This window comes from Pseudophryne corroboree, chromosome 8, assembly GCF_028390025.1.
Source record: "Pseudophryne corroboree isolate aPseCor3 chromosome 8, aPseCor3.hap2, whole genome shotgun sequence".
In the NCBI taxonomy this organism is placed as follows: domain Eukaryota; kingdom Metazoa; phylum Chordata; class Amphibia; order Anura; family Myobatrachidae; genus Pseudophryne; species Pseudophryne corroboree.
In genome coordinates, this window is record NC_086451.1 from 259,698,036 (window position 1) to 259,718,149 (window position 20,114).

A 20,114-nucleotide genomic window follows, 5' to 3' on the forward strand; every position below is an offset into this window, starting at 1 on the left:
TGATTCCATTAAAATCATGTGATGTAATTTCTCTAAAAGGCAACAGAGAAATGATAGACTGCATTACCAATTCTCTGTTTTAGAAGCTTTAGCAAATTTACCCCATAGAGAGAGGCATGGAGAGAGACATGAGGAAGGAAAGAGGCAGGCAAGAGAGTGAGAGAGATGCATAGGGAGAAAGAGAGATAGGACATGGGGAGGGAGAGAGAGAGAGAGAAGGGGGGAGGCATGGGCAGGGAGGGTGGGAGGCATGGAGAGAGATATGGGGAGGGAGAGAGAGAGAGACATGGGGAAGGAGAGACGCATGGCGAGAAAGTGAGAGAGTGGCATGGGGAGAGAGAGACGGTCATGGGGGATTCCTGTGTGGTTACAAGGGGTTGGCTAATCAGATGCAGATGTAATGTAGTGTGGGTGTTTTACTGAAAGTGGTTATGTATAGAGACATTGAATTGCTCACATTGGAGGCCATACTCAGATGGATATAGGGCTGGTGAAAGTTATAATGCTGTGACCGATAATGGCATCTTAAGATGTACAAAGCATGATTGCAGCATCTGTAGACACCAAAAGTGGGTGCCTCAGTCCTTGCATATTTGGATGCATGGATCTACATCAGGGAAGGGCATTTTAACGTCATTAGCATAAAGTCACAGACACAACTGCAGCAAAAGATGCAAGGAAGGCTGCAACTGTGTCCAACTCAGAATCAGACCCTATGAGGAAGATTCCTACCCCCACAACAGACCCAGTCCCCATTAGGGTTGCTTCCATTAAAAAAATGTCTTCCCAATCCGCACCTGGTAAAGTGTGAAAAAGTTAAAAAAGTAATGTTGACCTGTTCTGGGTTGACCATTTTAACATGTCAAGCTTTTTCCTGTGTTGATCATGTCAATGCCGACCAGTAGTGGTTGAGCTATTGACTGTCGACTTAAACAATGATGACCTAACATCCAGATACCACTGTTGGGTAGGGCCTCAGCTAGTCAGATTTTGTGGAATTACATGTACAGTTTATCAGTTAAGTTACTTTTCTACCACAGCGGCCAGTAATAATATAAATTCAGTTTTCATAAAGTAAAGCCGTGGGGCATGGGTTGGTGGCCTGTTGAGCTGAAAACTGAAACTGGCAGTTTGAACTGAGTTTCATTAGAATAGCATTGATTTTCACAGAGTGCAATTTCTGCAACTTATACTTACTCATTTAAGAATGAAGGTAACTTCTGCTGACGCTTCGTGACGTTTAAGCATTCTGAAATGGAGCTCCAGAAGACAAATTTCTTTAGGAGGCACAAAGTCCTCTGGATTCTCAAGTTGATGCTTGATCTTGGCACTCTAAATGAATGGATAATGAACTCTGAAGAATAGGCAATACAATTAAACAACCGCTTGTTTTTTCTTGCACCCAGTAGAGGTGCTTAGGAAAATTGTCAAAGTTACAGGTATCGTATATGGCGAAAAAGGTGCACATCCAAGCATTACGGTGATGTATGGTGGCACACTCCGCCTGATTATATTGTCTTCAGACTCAAGGCCAATTGTAATAGCCCATGATGTACAGGGCTGACTGTGTGATTCCAGCAAGATAGTCGTTAGAATTAAAGTGGCAATTAGTTTAGTGGCAAAACCAAGTTGGCTTCGCTTTAAACTACTTGCTGCTTTAAATCTCACTATTACATTTGGTTCCCAGAGTCCTCAGAAATCCCTTTTTAGTATACGGTTATGCCCACTTGACCCACTGTTTCTAGAAATGCTTTCCTCACAGGCCTATCTATGGCAGGTTCAAGTTCAAGCCAAGAAACAAACATGGAAGGAATCAAAATAAAATTTTCAGCATCTCTGTCACTGCCAAAAGCTTCAATAGTTCACAGACAAGATGTTTTCCATGCTGATGTGGTGTGTGTTTAAAAGATACACTATGTTAAAGGCATCAACCAAAATTCTGACTCTTCAAAAACCCACAGATATTACTAGCTTCCAACAACAAAAAAAACAATATTCATTTACAAATCCATACACTTAAGGTAAAGAGTATATGGAAAGGTTCATCCGGGAGATACATAATTTTATCGGGGCAGTTTCATTAAAGACAAGTAGCTCTAGTAAATATCTACATGTCCTGCACACACCATGTAGACCTCTTTCAATCACAACCTATAAATAAATATCTTGCTCTGGGCGACAGAAGCATAGCTTCACCTCTGGTTTCAAAGGCCCAGATTGCAAAATAATACTAAGGAGGTAGTGGTGCAGGCAGTGGCGGATCCAGGGGGGGGGCACTCGGGCCCGTGCCCCCCCTGTCATTTGTTGCCCCATCCGTCCGTCCCCCCCCCTCTTGTGTCACTGAGACACGCTGCCGCTCAGACCGGCGGCTGCGTGTCTCAGCTGTCAGGAGGAGAGCGCGGCTATCTGGCGGCGTGTTGCTGACTTCAAACCAGCCGCCGGTTCGTGAGCCAATCAGAGCTCGCGGACCGGCAGCCAATCAGGAGCCACCGGTCCGCAAGCTCTGATTGGCTCACGAACTGGCGGCTAGTTTGAAGTCCTACACGCCGCCAGACATAGCCGCGCTCTCCTCCTGACACCCTCAGAGCCAGCCGGGCAGAGAATCAGCAGCAGCGGTAAGCAGCTGCAGAACTGCTGTGGGGGCATTTGTATACCTGCTGTGGGGGCATTTGTATACCTGGCACTGTGAGGGCAATTGTTTACCTGGCACTGTGAGGGCAATTGTTTACCTGGCACTGTGGGGGCATTTGTATACCTGACACTGTGGGGGCATTTTTGGATCTGGCACTGTAGGGGCATTTTTGGATCTGGCACTGTGGGGGCATTTTTGGATCTGGCATGGCATTTTTGGATCTGGCACTGTGGGGGCATTTGTGGATCTGGCACTGAGGGGGCAATTGTGGATCTGGCACTGTGGGGGCAATTGTGGATTTGGCACTGCACTATTGGGGGCATATGTCTGTGTATCACATCGCATTTTAATTGGCCACACTCACTATATGACTGCGGGCATTACTACAGGCAACATTACTACTAGGAGCAATACGGGCATTGCATAAGGGGCACCACTACTATGGGGTCTATATAAGGGGCACTACCAGTACAGTGGACATTGCATAATGAGCGCTACAACTGTGGGCATTGTATAAGAAGTGCCACCTCACATGCACCGAAGCCGCACGCAAATGTACTTCCCCTTCCATGGTGCCCCCCCTATCATTTTCTTCTGGATCCGCCCCTGGGTGCAGGTAAGCAAAGAAAGAGTACACGAGGATAGAGGGGTCGGCTTGTGAGAGCTTGTAATCTATAGGGGACGGTTTTTCATCGAGAGGTGAGACAGAACGGTGTGTCAATTTGCTGGGGCAAAATTTGTGTGTTAGGAGGGTACTAAATTATTAATTATCACTAATAAAGACAGAGATGGTCTAAAGCCTCTGCCTTCTCCAATGTGTGGAAAATGCATTACTTTGTGGGCAACACTGTAATTACCCACTGCTCCATTTTACTTACTAACAATGGGGGTCATTCAGACCCGATCACTGCTGTGCGTTTTTGCATGCCAGACAGCCGATGGCTGTCTTTAGCTAGTGATCGCCTCTGCCTGATGGACAGGTAGAGGTGGTCGCTGGGCAGGAGGAGGTGGGCCGGCAGTGTTTGGCCGCCATTTAGGGGCCGCAGTCCGGGCAATGCAGGCATGCCCAGACCATTGAAGGGGGCGGGCCAAGGCGGTTGCATGATGTGACACGCAGCCGCTGCGACCCGGGAAGTGACGAGTAGCTCCCTGCCAGCGCACAGGAGCTGCACTGGCTGGGAACTACTCCTGAAGTACAAAAGCATTGCTGCTGTGCTATGCTTTTGTACTTGTGCGACGGTGCAGGGACTGACATGCGGGGCGGGCTAGCCCTGTGCTGGGCACCCCCCCGAATGTCAGTGTGACTGATCGTAGCTGTGCTAAATTTAGCACATCTACGATCAGCTCTGAATCACCCCCATTGACACTGTCACTCAATGTTACTCTGGCCCCCCTCGCACACCATATAATTTTAATTACTAACAAAGATAAATTAACTTTACTGTTACATTGCCTCCTTCTATAAGTAGCTAGCATATCGCTAATGTGAAAGGCAAGGTATTCCTTCGCCTAACAATACAATGAACTATATAGCCCCATAATCCATATACCGCCACATCCACTCACATCTACCTCAAAACACCAGCTTTCATAACCAATACATTATCATACTTATTATGAGCATAAACAGGGGGGAAATTGTGTGTGTGTGTGTGTGTGTGTGTGTGTGTGTGGGGAGGGGGGGCGTGGTCTGGACTGCATACCCTAATTCCAAACATAATAAGAGGTGCTATCATTCTGAGGCTTGTAGTTTCACACAGGAAAAAGAAAATGCATATGCACACTCTATACTACTAAGCATAGTACTATAGAATGTGCATCTGCGTTTTCTTATTTTTCTGTGTGGAACTACAAGTCTCTGCATCATACCACCTCTTATTATGTCAATTATACCACCTCTTATTATGCTAACCAATGTAAAACTGCTAACACATACTGTAGCTTCTGCTACTTATTTATGCAACACTTACTAACACTTTAACCTCTCACTAGTGGGATGCCTTGGGGCAGCTGGCCTGTGCTGACTTGGTGGTGGTGGTGGAGGTTGTGGCAGGGTTCCGTGCCCTGGACTTGAACATTAGTATTAGGGATCAACCAGATGAGGTTACCTGGTCGCGGTTGGTAGGCATATATATTTTTGGTCAAATATTATGCTAAGAACCTCAATTTTGCTCTATGTTAGATTGCAGATTTTATTATAGTTATTCTGATTAGCAGTGCTTAGTACTATAGCATGTGCATGTGCATTTTCTTATTATTATTATTAGTATTACCTCCTTAGCGTCAAACACCATCCTATGTGACCTGCATCGTCCTGGTGACTGCTCCTTTACAGCTCCTCTACACAGACTTCTTCCAGTGCCACAGTGTCGCAATGCTGAAAGTACTGGGAGGAGCTGGGTGTATCTTACAGTTGTCCATGATTGATCAGGCTATGCCCCAATAAGGAGGGTTCATGCTCACCAAAGTCCTAGCACCCTAGGCTGCAGTTTGATCTGCCTAATGGTTGATCAGTTACTGATCATCTTCCCTCACATCCTGGCCACACTCTTTCCTCCCTCATTTTCCTTCATCCACACCTCAGCTTTATCTTCTCCTCCATCACTCTCCTCCTTCCCTCACACCCCAGCCACATCCTCTCGTCCATCACCCTTCTCCTTCCCTCCCACTCCAGCCCCTCCTGTCCTCCATCACCTTTATTCTTTTCTAACACCCTGGTCATATTCTCTCCTCCATCGCCCTCCTTTCCTCACACCCATCTCCATGATATCCTCCATCACCCTCTTCCTTGCCTCACACCTCAGCCTCATCCTCTCCTCCATCACACTGCCCCTTCCCTCACACTCCAGCCTCTCCTCCATCATCCGTCTCCTTCCCTCACACTCCAGCCACTCCTCTCCATCACAATGCTCCTTCCCTCACACTCCTTTTCCAGTCCCATCTCCTCCATCAACCTCCTTCCCTCACGCTCAGCTTCATTCTCTCCTTCCTCACCCTCCTTTCCTTATACTTCCGTCTCATCCTCTTCTCCATCACCTTGCTCCTTTCCTTATACTCCGAGTCAATCCTCTCCTCCGTCACCCTGCTGTTTTCATCACACCCTGGCCATATACTCCTCCAACACATTCCTTCTCCCCTCACACTGTAGCCACATATTTTCCATCATCTTCCTTCCCTCACACCTGGCTTCATCCTCTCCTCTATTATCCTCCTCCTTCCCTCACACCCTAGCTTTATTCTCACCTCCATCACCCTGCTCCTTCCCTCATACTCTGTCCCCAACTCTTCTCCATCACCATTCTTCTTCCCTCACATTCCAGACCCTCCTTTTCACCATCACCCTGCACCTTCTTTCACACTCAGTTCCTTCCTCCCCCTCTATCTCCCTAATTCTCCAGTCCCATCCTTTCCTCCATCACCTTGCTCCTTCCCTCACATTCTGGCTCCTATTATCCTCCATTACTCTTCCCCTTCACTCATACTAAAGTCAATGTTTAGTGTGAATGACACTCTTTGGTATCGATCCTATTACCCGCGAAGGGTGCAATGTGCCGTTGCCACGGCATTTAAATGTCAACAACGGCTCCCGATCTCACACACTTTGCGGGTTGATTTTGGGCTGAATTTGTACCAAAGTGATCGGTGCACTATGAGGCAGCGAGCACTTTTGTGTGAATTCAGGCTGCCGTAAAGTGCGGCCAATGCTGCTATGATTAGCACCCATGAAATCATTGCCTTAGTATGTTTCAGTTCAAGCTGCATATGTGCACTTGGGAGTACCACCTCTCTATTCTAGATCATACTGCCCAACCACAGCTCTAACTGCCCCACCCTCTCACAAATCACACTGCCCTCCTACACAGAAGATACTGCCCCCCTCGCAGACTAAACTACCCCCCTCCCGCATGACCCTTCTTTCCTCCTCAGAGACAATATTGTCTCCACTGCACAGATCGTATTGTCCCCACACAGGGCCTCCTCACAGATCACACTCCCTTCCCTTACAAATCGCACTACCTCACCTCATTTTATACTGCTCCGCCTCAGATTTCAATGCCCCCAAATCATAGATCCCATTGCCTCCACACGGTCCCCCTCACACAGCCCCTCTGTCACAGATCGCACTGCCAAACCATACCCCCACCCAACCCACTGCACACACCTCTACACTTACTTGCTTTCCTTTGGTGAGGTCTCATCCTCCTCTACTCCTCACACGCTCTTGCTGCAGTGGCGAGCTTCCAAGTCCTACCTGTCTACTGCTGCTGTCTGAGCGGGCTGCTTAACACTGCTATGAAGATTAGCTAACAGTGGCTGCTGGTGAGAGTCTTGGACAAGCTAGAAGTGCCCCATTCTCCCGGTGGCCCAGTCCGCCCCTGACAGTGGTATAGGTTACTTAGGGGCAGGTTTATTAAGCTCTGTGAAGTGATCAAGTGGAAGGTGATAAAGGATCAGCCAATCAGCTCCTGTCATTTTTCAAACCCAGCCTGTGACATGGTAGTAAGGATCTGATTGGCTGGTACTTTATCACCTTCCACTTTATCACTTCACCGAGCGTAATAAATCTGCCCCTGAATTCTGTATACTAAACTGCAGGTTTATAGAAGTGTAGGTGTTGCTCATTGCAACCAATTAGATTCTAATTTTTATCTTCTGGAGAGTGCTAGATAAATGATAAGAAGAATCAGATTAGTTGCTATGGGCAGCATCTCCACTTCTACAAACTCACACTTTAGTAAATATACCCCCAAATGACTTTTTGGCAAAATGTTTCCAGTGCCTTGTCCTGAGCATGGAATAATAATAATAATAATTATTATTATTATTATTAATGTAATAAGAACAGCAGAATTATTGAAAAATAATAAAGATATTTCATCATAGTCAATGCAAATTCTCTTAGCTCTACACATAAAAGACATTTAGTACAATAGATTGGAGATACATGCTTTTGCTTTACCACTGAACTGTTTCCAAGCAATAACCACCTTCAACAAAGTGTCATCAGCTGAGTGGTCTCTGGGTGTCCTGCTTTCAGAATCTTCATCATAGACAGCCACACTATCTATCTATGTATGGTCCAACTAATCTGATCAAACCCACATATATATATGGGCTCATGAGTAAAAAGTTTCTCTAGTCACAGACCACAAATTGTTTGGTATCAGATTAATCTTAATCGATGTTAGGTTTCCAGGGTTAAAACACACATTTACAAACATTTAAAAAATAATATAAAAAAAAAAAATCATCTGCTAGTAAGTGTGTGTGTTTTAAAACTGGGTGCCCAACTATGATTAAGATTGATCTGAAATCGACCAACATTGACCAAAATCAACCATTAGTAAATATACTCTCTGGATCCTTGTCATCTAAAATGAGAAAGAAACGTCTCGGTTGATAAACACAGTCTCTAGTACATGGCCCCAACTGGTATCATTGTGTTTTATTATTTATTCATTAGTCATGGGGAAATCTTCTGTAAATCCAAACACTGTATTCTTGAAGCAAGATTGTTTTCTACTATAGTGACACAATAAAATTATTATTATTATTTTTTTAAAGGACTGCTCATTAAGATTTTATATGCATTAGGAACCTAATGCAACATATATAAATAAAAAAAATTCACTGAACACTATGGGCCTGATTCGGAGGTGGATGCAGACACATCTATTGGTGGTTACCCATCTGCAACTATATGCAAGTGTTGCTACAAAGTCCTTCCCTGGTATATATTGTCCACTGTCTTGTCCGTAGGTGCTGAAATACTGATTTGTGTGCCTTTAGATGCACTATTCGTTGCACTAGCAGAACTTGCACCAGAGCTATGTCAAGTGCAGCTTCTCCGCCAGAGTAAGGCTATAATATATATATATAGTAAGGCTAAGTTGTGTGCGCAACTACTTTCAGACACTCCCATAACACGCCTATAAGACGGCCCGTCTTCATATGTCTGATTAGTCACCTCCCAGTCATTGCCCATGAATGCCCAGCACTTTTCCAAGACATTTCTGATACCGTGCATCTCGACTGCATCAGTGCCTTTGTGCGTATACTCTGTGTAACGCGAACACCCTTGGAGGTTTTACAGTTTTACACGCAGTAGCAAATAATCCATCAAAACAACAGCATTGCATGCGGCTTTGAATCAGGCCCCGGAGTCGGACAAATCTGTGCAATTGCACTGCCCCCTCCCCCATCTACCCACTGGAGAAAGTAGTCAGCAGCAGCAGCATGAATTTACACCACCCCTATCCTGGGGGCAAGATATCTAACTCAAAGCACAAAGCAGATAGATCTCTGATATGCTCACTTCTGAATAGCCAAAATTCCGTAGGCATACATACTGATACTTATCATATGTGTGAGTGAACCAACCACTCAGAGTTCTGTATGACTCTTAATTGCCCACACTGAAGAGTCATAGAGTCTGATAAATATTGCAAGATCCGTGCGCAGGTGGAATTGCGTGCAACTATGAATCAGTCATCATGTTATAGTGAAGATCCGTACATAATTGTGTGCAACTCTGAATCAGGCCCTACAGTACATGTCATAGTGAAACAAGATCAACCATTGCTTTCGTTACTGTATGTTTTTGCTTGTTTATTTCCTGATTTGGATACTATGCATTGTTTCATTAAGAGCCTACAAAAATGTGGCAATCACAGTAAAACACTGTCAACTGGCTTCTTCTCAGAGTTCACTCTTAATAGGTTCTGAGCGTGCAGTCTGATTGCGGCACATGCTAGATTTCTCTCATTGGCGACACCTAAGCCAGTGCTCAGTGGCCTTGCCATTTTGTCCCTTTTTTCCAATCTTAGAAGGATTATTTTCCTGTCTTAGTTATAGCTTGCAGTTCACTGGGATACAGCAACCTGTGGCAAGTTTCCCAATGACTGTAATCCATCCATTGCATGTGATTGTGGGTATGATAAAGCCGACAAATCCGCTGGACTGACAGAACCAGAGTCACTCTGTGCAGGGCACATGCTGCCATCAAACTGTCCAATTTTCTTTATTAATTTTCTTTCCTTTGCTCGTCTATTCTGAAACCAGATTTTTACCTACAACAAAATAACGTAAAGAAAAACAAATAAACAACTTAGTGTTGCTTTTCAGAGTTCATAGCAAAATGGGCATAAATAACTAAATAAAATACATGCAAATATAGCGTATTCACAAACATCTGATCTGAAGTCTATTTTGTTAACACTGCTACAATCAAAACAACGATAGGGTTCTAAAACCTGGGGAAAGTTATTCCTGAACGTTATTAAACAAATCTGTCTTTACAAAGTTTACCTAAAATCTGTATTTTTTATGTTAAATTTAGAGTTATAATAATTTCATTTATGCAAGAAAAGTGATTACTTGCTGTATACCTGTCTGTCCGACAATCCCAGACTCAGCGCAATTTCAGATTTTCTCCGGATAGTGATGTATCTATTGGAGATGAATTCTTTCTCAAGTTCTAATCGCTGATGATCAGTGTAGACAACTCTGTATTTCTCTTTTGTCCTTGTCTTTCCTATATAATGCAAATGAAAAAAAAAGAATAGAAATATAATAGTTTGTACAATTTAAACTATATCACCAACCTGTTAAACATTACACATTTTTTTTAATTTATTTACATTTTACTAAATTGTGGCTAGAACTGTGAAGTAAACAGAAGGTGAAAATATATTTTAACATTACTAAACACAGTTATTTAAGTCATATACTCAACATTTATTTAGATTTCAGAGGAAAGAATGATATAGACACTTGGTGGATGATCAGGTTTGATTACATTGGTCTGTCCCATGCATGTCAGAGTTAAGGTGCATACACACGGTGAGATTTGGGCTAACCCCGATTCTCACTATGCGACAGGCTGGGTTGGCATCGCAAGCACATAATGAGTGTGCTTGCGATACTGACTATGGCCCTCATTCCGAGTTGTTCGCTCGCTAGCTGCTTTTAGCAGCATTGCAAACGCTAGGCCGCCGCCCTCTGGGAGTGTATCTTAGCTTAGCAGAATAGTGAACGAAAGATTAGCAGAACTGCTACTAAATATTTTCAAGCAGTTTCTGAGTAGCTCCAGACCTACTCCTAGATTGCGATCAGCTTGGTCCGTTTAGTTCCTGGTTTGACGTCACAAACACACCCTGCGTTCGGCCAGCCACTCCCCCGTTTCTCCAGACAGTCCCGCGTTTTTCCCTGACATGCCTGCATTTTTTAGCACACTCCCGGAAAATGCTCAGTTACCACCCAGAAACGCCCCTTTCCTGTCAATCATTCACCGATCAGCAGTGCGACTGAAAAGCGCCGCACAAACACCAGCAAATCTACTAAGTTTTGTGTAAAATAACTTAGCGCATGCGCTCTGCATACCATGCGCATTTAGCAACAAATCGCAGCATAGCGAAAATCGGCAATGAGCGAACAACTAGGAATGACCACCTATGTGCAATTTTGGCTAAGTGTAAATTTTTTCTATGAGATAGTCAAAATTGACTTGCCTGCACAGTCTATCTAGGCTTGCGATGCCGACTGCACGGGACCGCGCATCGGCATCACATTGGGATCGCAAGGTGACTTTCACCTTGCGATTTGCACTAACTTTTCTTACAATATTGACTATATAGTCAAAATCGTAAGAAAAAATCTCACCGTGTGTACACGCCATAAGTTTACTATATGGGGTAAATTCCTATTAGCCGCGAGTTCCCTCATGACGTAAATGCAGCTATATGCTGCACTTACGGTAGTCTCCTCCATCGCACCTAATATAATTGACACATATAAACGTTTTCTTCACAAATTCTGGAAAGCTATTCCATGGATCTTCCACATATTCTGTAAAAATGTTCTTCCTCATGTCACTTTTCAACCAATTTCAAAGTGTGTCCCCTCGTCAAAGAAATCCTCTTGATTTAAGCAAACAATTATATTACTGTTCTCTGTCTTATGTATTTAAAAATATCTACATGTCATCTGTTTCTTCTTTCTACAAATGTTTATTGTTTTAAGTATTTCCTCAAAAGTCTATAACAAATAATAATAAATAATAATAATAATAATTAAAAAAGTCTTGTTATGCAGCCCCTGCAGCAATTTATGTGCTGATGCAGAGTTGAATGGAAGTTTTGCGGATGGAACTTGCGTATTTTTGCAAGGTGCATCTACAGATGATCCATATGCAAGTCACTTGAACTTTTTCTCAGAGGGCTCTTTTGTTACCAGGATAGTACTGGTACATGTGAGAGCTATGAAACCAAGCACATGGATAGATCAGCTGCATACAAGTCTGTATATTGCCAAATATCAGCAATTTTATACATGCAATGTGGGTGTAATTACAGCCCACTTACATTCAACTCTGCATAACATCCTATGTTAGGCTGACCATATTATCCCTTTAACCTGGGACACTCAAGAATTACACAGGTTCTGTGGCTGCTTAAAACCAGGTGAAATGTAGGCTTGTAGTCAGCCAGCCACAGAACCTGTGTAATTCATGAGTGTCCCAGGTTAAAGGGATAATATGGTCAGCCTACCTATGTTCACACTGACAGTTAAGCGCCTTGAATCCTACTGAAGAAAGAGCGCTATATAAATAAATGTATTATTTGTATCCTAGATCCCTGATGTCCTCAAATAGCTACCAGCCTTTTCTCTCAGTTTAGTAAAACATGTCCTGTAGATAAGCCTATATCCATAACACTATCCTGGATGAGCCTTAGCCACTGACCCACCATATGTATCACTTTAGGTAAGTAGAAAAAAACATCCACAAGACTTCTTTGAGGTTATCGCCCAGTAGAAAATCCATGCTACATTAGATCCTATCATTTGATGCTAAATAGTTAATAATACAGGTTGAGTCTCCCTTATCCAAAATGCTTGGGACCAGAGGTATTTTGGATATGGGATTTTTCCGTATTTTGGAATAATTGCATACCATAATGAGATATCATGGTGATTGGACCTAACTCCAAGCACAGAATGCATTTATGTTTCTTATACACACAGCCTGAAGGTCATTTAATACAATATTTTTAATAACTTTGTGTATTAAACAAAGTTTGTGTACATTGAGCCATCAAAAAACAAAGGTTTCACTATCTCACTCTCACTCAAAAAAGTCCGTATTTCGGAATATTCCGTATTTCGAAATATTTGGATATGGGATACTCAACCTGTAGTTGTTTTTCCCCCTTTTGGTAGATGATCCCATTATTGTCCCTACTATAGCTGTGATACTCGTAGGTCTATAGTTATTCTATTTCCCACTACAGCACCTCTTGGATGTGTGACATCTGGACTGTTACAGGCAGTTTATGACTCTAATAATGGTGGCCACACATGTCCTTCTTGCTACTAAACTGAAAGGATCAATATCCAGATTGGCCATACATGTGGGTGGCCAGTCCACATTGGTTACTCAAGTTTCTTAATATGCCTATTAATAATCTGATCTATTGAGATTGGATTGGATTATTTTGCAATGAGACAAGAATGATAACCACAATGACACCATGGCATTTTCATGTACATATACATATTCCTGCACAAGACCAGAAAATGCTGTCTCATCGCTGTGTAATGAGTGACATGATCATTTACATTTACAGCCACTATACAATATCATTGCCAAACTGAAAGTACTTGTCTAACTGGAATACTTCCAGCAAACTAAGGTTTTGACCTGTGTCATCTTGCCAGGTGTTTTAGGATAGCTATAAGACAAAAAGTGTGTGTTTAATCACAAAGTGAACACAAAAGGTACAAAGCAATTACTTGGAGATCTTATCACAAAACCCTTTCTCATTCAGGAACTCAGACCAATTGGCTTTGAAAGTACAAACCTTAAACAAATGGCAGACTTCCTTTCATCTGTGGAGGAAAGCTTAAAATATTGAGAGAAAAAAGACAACATTCACCATTGCATTCATTAAATACAACTTTCACCATTGCATTCATTAAATATCACCTACAAAAGTATAGCTATTTTTATGAAAAAACATTATGCATAAAGTTTTTTTTTTCCAGTGCAGTCATATATGATGAATTGCTGGTGATAGGAAATATTTGAGAAATTAGAAAATAATAATGAAAAACACTCGCTGTCCTCAAACCCCTTTCTTTGTCTGTTATCCTGATTATAAGGGATCCCCAAAGCTTAGTAAAGAACATTTCTAAACACTGTCTCTGCAGGAGGTATCAGACATCTGTAGGCTGATTTTTTTTTTTTTTACAACACATATTCCAACAGAATATCAATCAGAAACAGGGATTCCAGTTGTCAGTAAGCATACAGATGGTTAGTAAACTGTACAGATTTTTACATATCAGTAGGACATAATATGTTCTACTAACTTTTAGGGGAATTTGGTTTATGATAAGTCAGTAAACATACTGGTCATTAGTAAAGACACAAGAGGTTGGCCAAATGATTCAGTCAAAATTAAACTTGTGAATTTTCCACCCAACTTTATCACTCAGATCCTTATTAAATTAAAGTAAAGGGTGTAGCAAATCTATTGGCAAAATCTTCCTTTTACTATTTAAAACTTCCTCTAAAATCCTCATACACAATTGATATATTAAACCATTCCAAATCACAACCTTGGGCAATCTAACATGCACATTATGTCGATATTTATGTGTGTGTGTGTGTGTGTGTGTGTGTGTGTGTGTGTCTATAGCACCTTCAGCTGCACTTTTTTATCTTTTCAATTTAGTTTTTAGCCCTTATGCAGTATAACTTTCCTTTACCTTTAAATCTCTCAATGCAATTCAAATCTTTATGATTTACTTATTTTCTGAGAAATCTTTCTTCCTGTTCTCAAGACTCCTTTATGTGCAGCACACTCCTCAAGGTGGGTACACTACATACTAGATGATTTATCGGACAATTTGTCATTTTGAGTCGTATTGGAATTACATATCATCCACATTGTCTAGTGTGTACGCTCTTTCACGCATTCACGTGCGGCCTTCATCGCAAAAATATATCTTTAAAGATTTTCTACAAATCATCTGGTGTGTATGGCCTACCTGACATATATACCTGAAATGTCATTAATGATCAAATGATGCAAGATATATTGTTCGGTCATTTGAAGGATTGCACAGTGTGTATACATAATGGGCCAACTTCAGATCTGATTGCAGCAGCAAAATTTTTCTCTAATGGGTAAAACCATGTGCAGTGCAGGTGGGGCAGATACAACATGTACAGAGAGAGTTAGATTTGGGTGGGTTATATTGTTTCTGTGCAGGGTAAATACTGGCTGCTTTATTTTTACACTGCAATTTAGATTTCAGTTTGAACACACCCCACCCAGGTCTAACTCTATCTGCACATGTTATATCTGCCCCACCTGCACTGTGCATGGTTTTGGCCATTAGAGAAAAATTTTGCTACTGTGATCAGGACTGAATTAGACCCTATATCGTTTATTCTGGGAATTAAGTGAAATCGGGTTGAGCATCGCGTCATTTGCACATTGACGAATGTGTACCCAGCATTACACTCTATCATAACAAGTGTAGATCATACTTACTGGTTAAAATATCAATAAGACCTGTTGATCTCCATACTGCACTGTATGCTGTTTCCAGAAAGTACATCCTTAGTGACGTGCTAACTTCCATAACTGCTATTACAACCACTCAATTACAGCTACACTTATTGTACTTTTTATTACCACTGTCCATACTTAATAACTATACCTAGCTTTCTGTCTGTCTGTCTGTCTATCTATCTATCTATCTATCTATCTATCTATCTATCTAGTCATTACAATCACAGAGACACATGTTATGCAGGGACCTTAATTCCAGTTAATATGAAATAGAGATTCATATAGTGTTTTGAGCAAAATAAATTAAAGTTCAATCTAAAAAATAAAATAAAAATCAGTTTTAGTACAATTACATGGCAATCAGGTAGGCATGACTGGCTATGCTTAATCTATCACTCTTGTATTTTCTCTAGGTTAGCTTCCTTTGTGAATTACAGCCATATAAGGTTAGTGTTACCAAAACTTGAGATTTATTGTCTTGGTAAAACTACTGCTGCTGGTACAACACCTACAATACAAGAGTCCTGTGCCATCTAATTTATGAAGTAACTACTGCCTGCAACAAACTGTGGAAACGATCGTTAATTTTTACAGTTTTACAAGATCGTAAAAATAACTGCTCAGCAATAACAGCTGATTTATTCTCTTGTAGTATGTGGATTCATTATAAGAATTGTATTAATAATTCTATTATTCACTTAATCCTAATTGCAAGATTGAAGTGTGCTCATATCCAAAGAATCCTGCCAATTGTATCTAAATCGTGTTTTCCCTGTGAATTCTGAGTTACTGCTTTCTGACTGCCAAAATAAAGAATAAATGTAATGATTGTACAGTATGTACTATAATATGCAAATCATCATTCAGATCTATCCATAATTTATATACAGTATACAGTACTGTGTATCGTGAATATACAACTGTAGCTCAACCACTGACAACAGAAACTGCAGTTTAACAGGCAATATTTGTTATACTGTGTTAGCCTTTGGCCCCATTTTTGTCAATAAACTCATGATTGCTTGAATAATGTCAATAACCTTCAATGAGCGTGTCACTTTTTATTAGTAGGGGATTAAAAATGCAACAGACTCTGCTGCTATTTGTGCTCATTGCACAATAGGAATGTGGAGGAGGGGTAATCAGAGGCTGGTGCTTACATGGTAAAATGGCCATAAAGCTCAATGCTTCTCTTCAAATGGCAATAAAACAGAATATAGGGCAACTTATTTACTGTGATCATTTGCATTTTTTAGAGAAAACACTTTGTCAAGGGAAAGTTTAGCTTGCTGTTTATTCTTGTAGAATCTCCCAGTAGGGGTATTGGGTGCTTAGCTAATACCTGCAGTTTGCTAGGGTTTAAAATAAATACATTAGCATAAGTATTAATATACATAATGGCTAGTGAACAGCTCTTACTGACAGCTAGCTGCACTTTGTCAGTAAATGTAGGCACATGTAGCTAGTGTAGGTGTAAAGGTTATCAGACATCACATTGGATAAAGGTAATTTATATGCACACTATAGTCCTAGCTACAGGTATTATAGCACAACAGATTTTTTTTTTTTACCAGCATGCCACTAAAGATGAGGTCTGGCTGACCTAGCTGTGATGTTTCTTTGGTTTCAAGTTTTGTGTATTTACTAATGATTTCTCTTTAAAGTGGTCTTCTGAAATGACAGTATATCAGCCATTGTAACAAGATTATTATTACCCAACTGATAAATCTGTTCATCTTTTAAAAGTCTGTAATAATTAAGGGCTCATACACACCACAATTATAGCTCATTGTATCTGTGGATTTTGTGAATTAACTTATTGATTGGTACATGAATATGCAAATCTTTATCAATGTAATTTATTTGTAAAATATTATAAAATGTGCTGTTGGGCAAGGTTCATAGCTCCTATTATCATTTTATCACAGTATTCCATGAACTACTTTAATACATTGCCTGTGATATCCTAATGGATTGCACATAATGAATGTCACACTGCCTCTCTAATTTTATCATTTCTGTGGGTTTAAAATATTTCATGTCTAAGGGGGGTATTTAATTAGCTCCAGCAATTTTGGAGCTATCGAATTTACCCTGCTGCGTATTTAATTGTTGCCCATTTCGCCTGGATTTAAGGCATTTTCGCCAATACCTTTTCACTTCTTTTTTTTTGTGTGAAAAGGCATTGGTGAAAAATGCCTCAATATCGGTGAAAATGGCACGCGTTTTCACTGGCGCATGTGCGAAAACATGTTGATTCGCTGATCCACATGTTTTTCGCTCCAGCTGAATGTTTCGCCTAGGCAAAAAGACGGCCCTGTTATTGCATAGTGCGAATCCCCATTCGCCCTAAAAATAGCGAAAAGTGTGGTGAAAAAACATCACTAATTGCATACCCCCCTAAGTGGTTACAGTTTACCCATTATAAGAAGTCAATTCAATAGTTATAGATCTTGTTCTAGTACCCATCTGACTTCTATAACAACATAATAGCACCTCATTGCAGGATCTTCTTTAAGAATTGTCAATGTTTGTGTTTTATTTTGTTACATGTATATCTTTTTATGCTGCAGACTGTATTCTTTATCTAAATTATCTTTGCAATATATCAATCAGTTCTGTGCATACACGCTTAGAATTTACTAAACTTTGGTGCACAAAGTACTGTATGCCTACTGTAAGTAATTAGAATTGAATTTTCCTTTTAACCAGTACTTTATGCTTTTGCAACCAACTGTACAATGTTCTTTTGGTTGTAATAAAGTCTCAATCCATGTTAATTACTGAAACTCTCAGAAATTGTATTTATATCTTATCCTAATTAGAACCTTACGCTAGATAACACTTACTTTATAAAATTGGTTACATCTGTACTAGACATTGTGTTGTTCACTACATTTCTAAAGAAAAAGCCGAAATGCCAGTTATTGAGAACTTTAATGTTCATTTGCCCCCCATGTGATAATGGGTACAGGTGGGACATGTGTTACTGTTTTCACTTTGTTTTGTATTATTATATAAAATAATGATAAAAACTTGGATGCCAGGATTTGGGAGTTTCAAATCACCATTATTTTCCCACAGTAAAATTATAAATTAATTTAAGCAAAGCTGGCAATTAGCATTTAGCACTTCTCCTGTGTATTTGTTAGGATGTTATTGTATTTACTTTTCTTTATCATACAGTAAGAACAGACCCATACTACCAATCACTGTTTTCTGTGCTGATCACAGTGATAACGTCTTTCTCGCATTGAATGAGGGCTATTTGTTTTCTAATTTTCTGTTAAACTTAAAGATACTGTAATTTAACTTGCTAAAAATGTCAAATTTAAAATCTAATATACATTATGCAGTACAGACAGGCCATTATATCAAGATGTCTTCCCCCTAGAGTATATTTATTTAGATAATAATAAATATAGTAGTATTAGAATGTATGAGTGAACCTGGCACCACGCTAAACATTTGCTAATGGTAAGGTGTCTTTTGAACTGGGCAATAAGCACAAACGTCTGGTTTCCAGCATGACCTATTCAGGGGAAAGGATATTTTATCCAGCGTATTCTCTATGCACTGTGCTCTCCCTGGACCAGCTTTCGTCACTCCTTATAGCAAGAGAGCTGCGAGGTACTGTACAGAGAAAGCCACCCTGGGAACATGCATAATGCATGCTGACCATATGTAAGAGTGCGCTATATTACATGTTCCCTCCCAGGCAAATGGGGACACAGAGGAACCACATTTTTTTCACATAACATGGGTCAGAAACCACAGTGTAACAAATAACAAGCAAACATGGACATAGCACACATTCTCTTTAAGAAAATAGTAGCCACACATATCAGATTTTCTACACTGCAGTGAAATATCTTGTTTTCATTCCACACATTGACAGAGCAACATATGCAAAACTTACCTGCTTGATTTGTGTGAATGGTTTTCCTAACCCAATCATAGGATTGGTGTCTTTGGTTGTTTGATGACACTTGTACTACATTCACTGCATCAAGTGGCATTACTGAAGATCCAGAGTGATGCAGTGTGCTATAGTCATGAGCTTCATACATCATCTGCCCATTAGATAATCCAGAAGATGCGGAAGATGGTCCAGGGCCATAGCAGTTATATTCCTCCGCTGGTACTCCATAATGGTGTCCCCAATTGTCAGAAGGATGGCCGTGGCTGTCCATGCTGTGTACGTTGTGATATGCCATGTAATCTGAGTAGTGGGCATTTGATGGAAAATTCTGCATTGGCAAGCTACCGTTTGGGTACTTCCTACATCCAGGATACATGCTGTTTTCTTGATCCACAAGGTAGCTTACATACATTGTTGGTATAGTCAGCTAAAGTAAAACTCCGACATAATTATTCCACAGGTCTTCTTTCTTTTTTCTCCTTGTCCTTGCCTAATTTTGACTTTTCAGTGTAGTTGACAGTTGGAAGCAATAGCTGGACAAGTTGTGGCCCCTTCTCATGTACAAACTGCTGCCACCTCTCTTAGAATTGCATTAGCATTGCAATGAAAAAGAAGCATGCAGCCAACTCCACCTTGCTGTACTGTAGGTTATACTGCTTCCTTTTCACAGTTGTCCCATTCTCAAGTCTCCTCCCTTAAAGCAGTTTAATTTATGGTAGGGTGCAAACAGGACTTCAAGTAGAAATCAGACAACATTTTGTAAGTATAATCATTTGTAACCATGGAAAATAAATATAAAGTTTATTTCCAAAGGCTTTCTATTTATTTTTGTCATGAAACAGCAAGAGCTAGTTTAATTAAACATAGTGACATCTATTCCAGCGTAGATAATATTATTGAGTAATATGTGTCAGCAGTAACCAATGTTTCTAAGGAAATAATTTTTGCTGTGTTATAAAATCATATCAATAATCAAATA

General features: G+C 40.6%; 1 protein-coding gene across 1 annotated transcript; it reads right to left on the bottom strand.

Moving 5' to 3' along the window:
• Nucleotides 1-8,063: 8,063 nt before the first annotated feature.
• LOC134947700 (homeobox protein CDX-4-like) lies at nucleotides 8,064-19,808 on the bottom strand. The gene is made up of 3 exons (XM_063935656.1): nucleotides 19,133-19,808; nucleotides 10,021-10,166; nucleotides 8,064-9,702 (listed from the first exon to the last, which is right to left on the bottom strand). The coding sequence occupies exons 1-3, from the start codon at nucleotides 19,545-19,547 to the stop codon at nucleotides 9,496-9,498; spliced, it is 768 nt and encodes a 255-aa protein (XP_063791726.1). The 5' UTR covers nucleotides 19,548-19,808; the 3' UTR covers nucleotides 8,064-9,495.
• Between the last annotated feature and the right edge of the window lie 306 nt (nucleotides 19,809-20,114).

Bases quoted from the DNA above. Each gene is read 5' to 3' on its own strand.
- LOC134947700 (XM_063935656.1), bottom strand. From the start codon at position 19,547: ATGTATGTAAGCTACCTTGTGGATCAAGAAAACAGCATGTATCCTGGA. The intron at 10,167-19,132 runs GTAAGTTTTGCA...TGCATTATATAG, and splicing joins CATTCACACAAATCAAGCAG to GAAAGACAAGGACAAAAGAG. The intron at 9,703-10,020 runs GTATACAGCAAG...ATTTTGTTGTAG, and splicing joins TGGGATTGTCGGACAGACAG to GTAAAAATCTGGTTTCAGAA.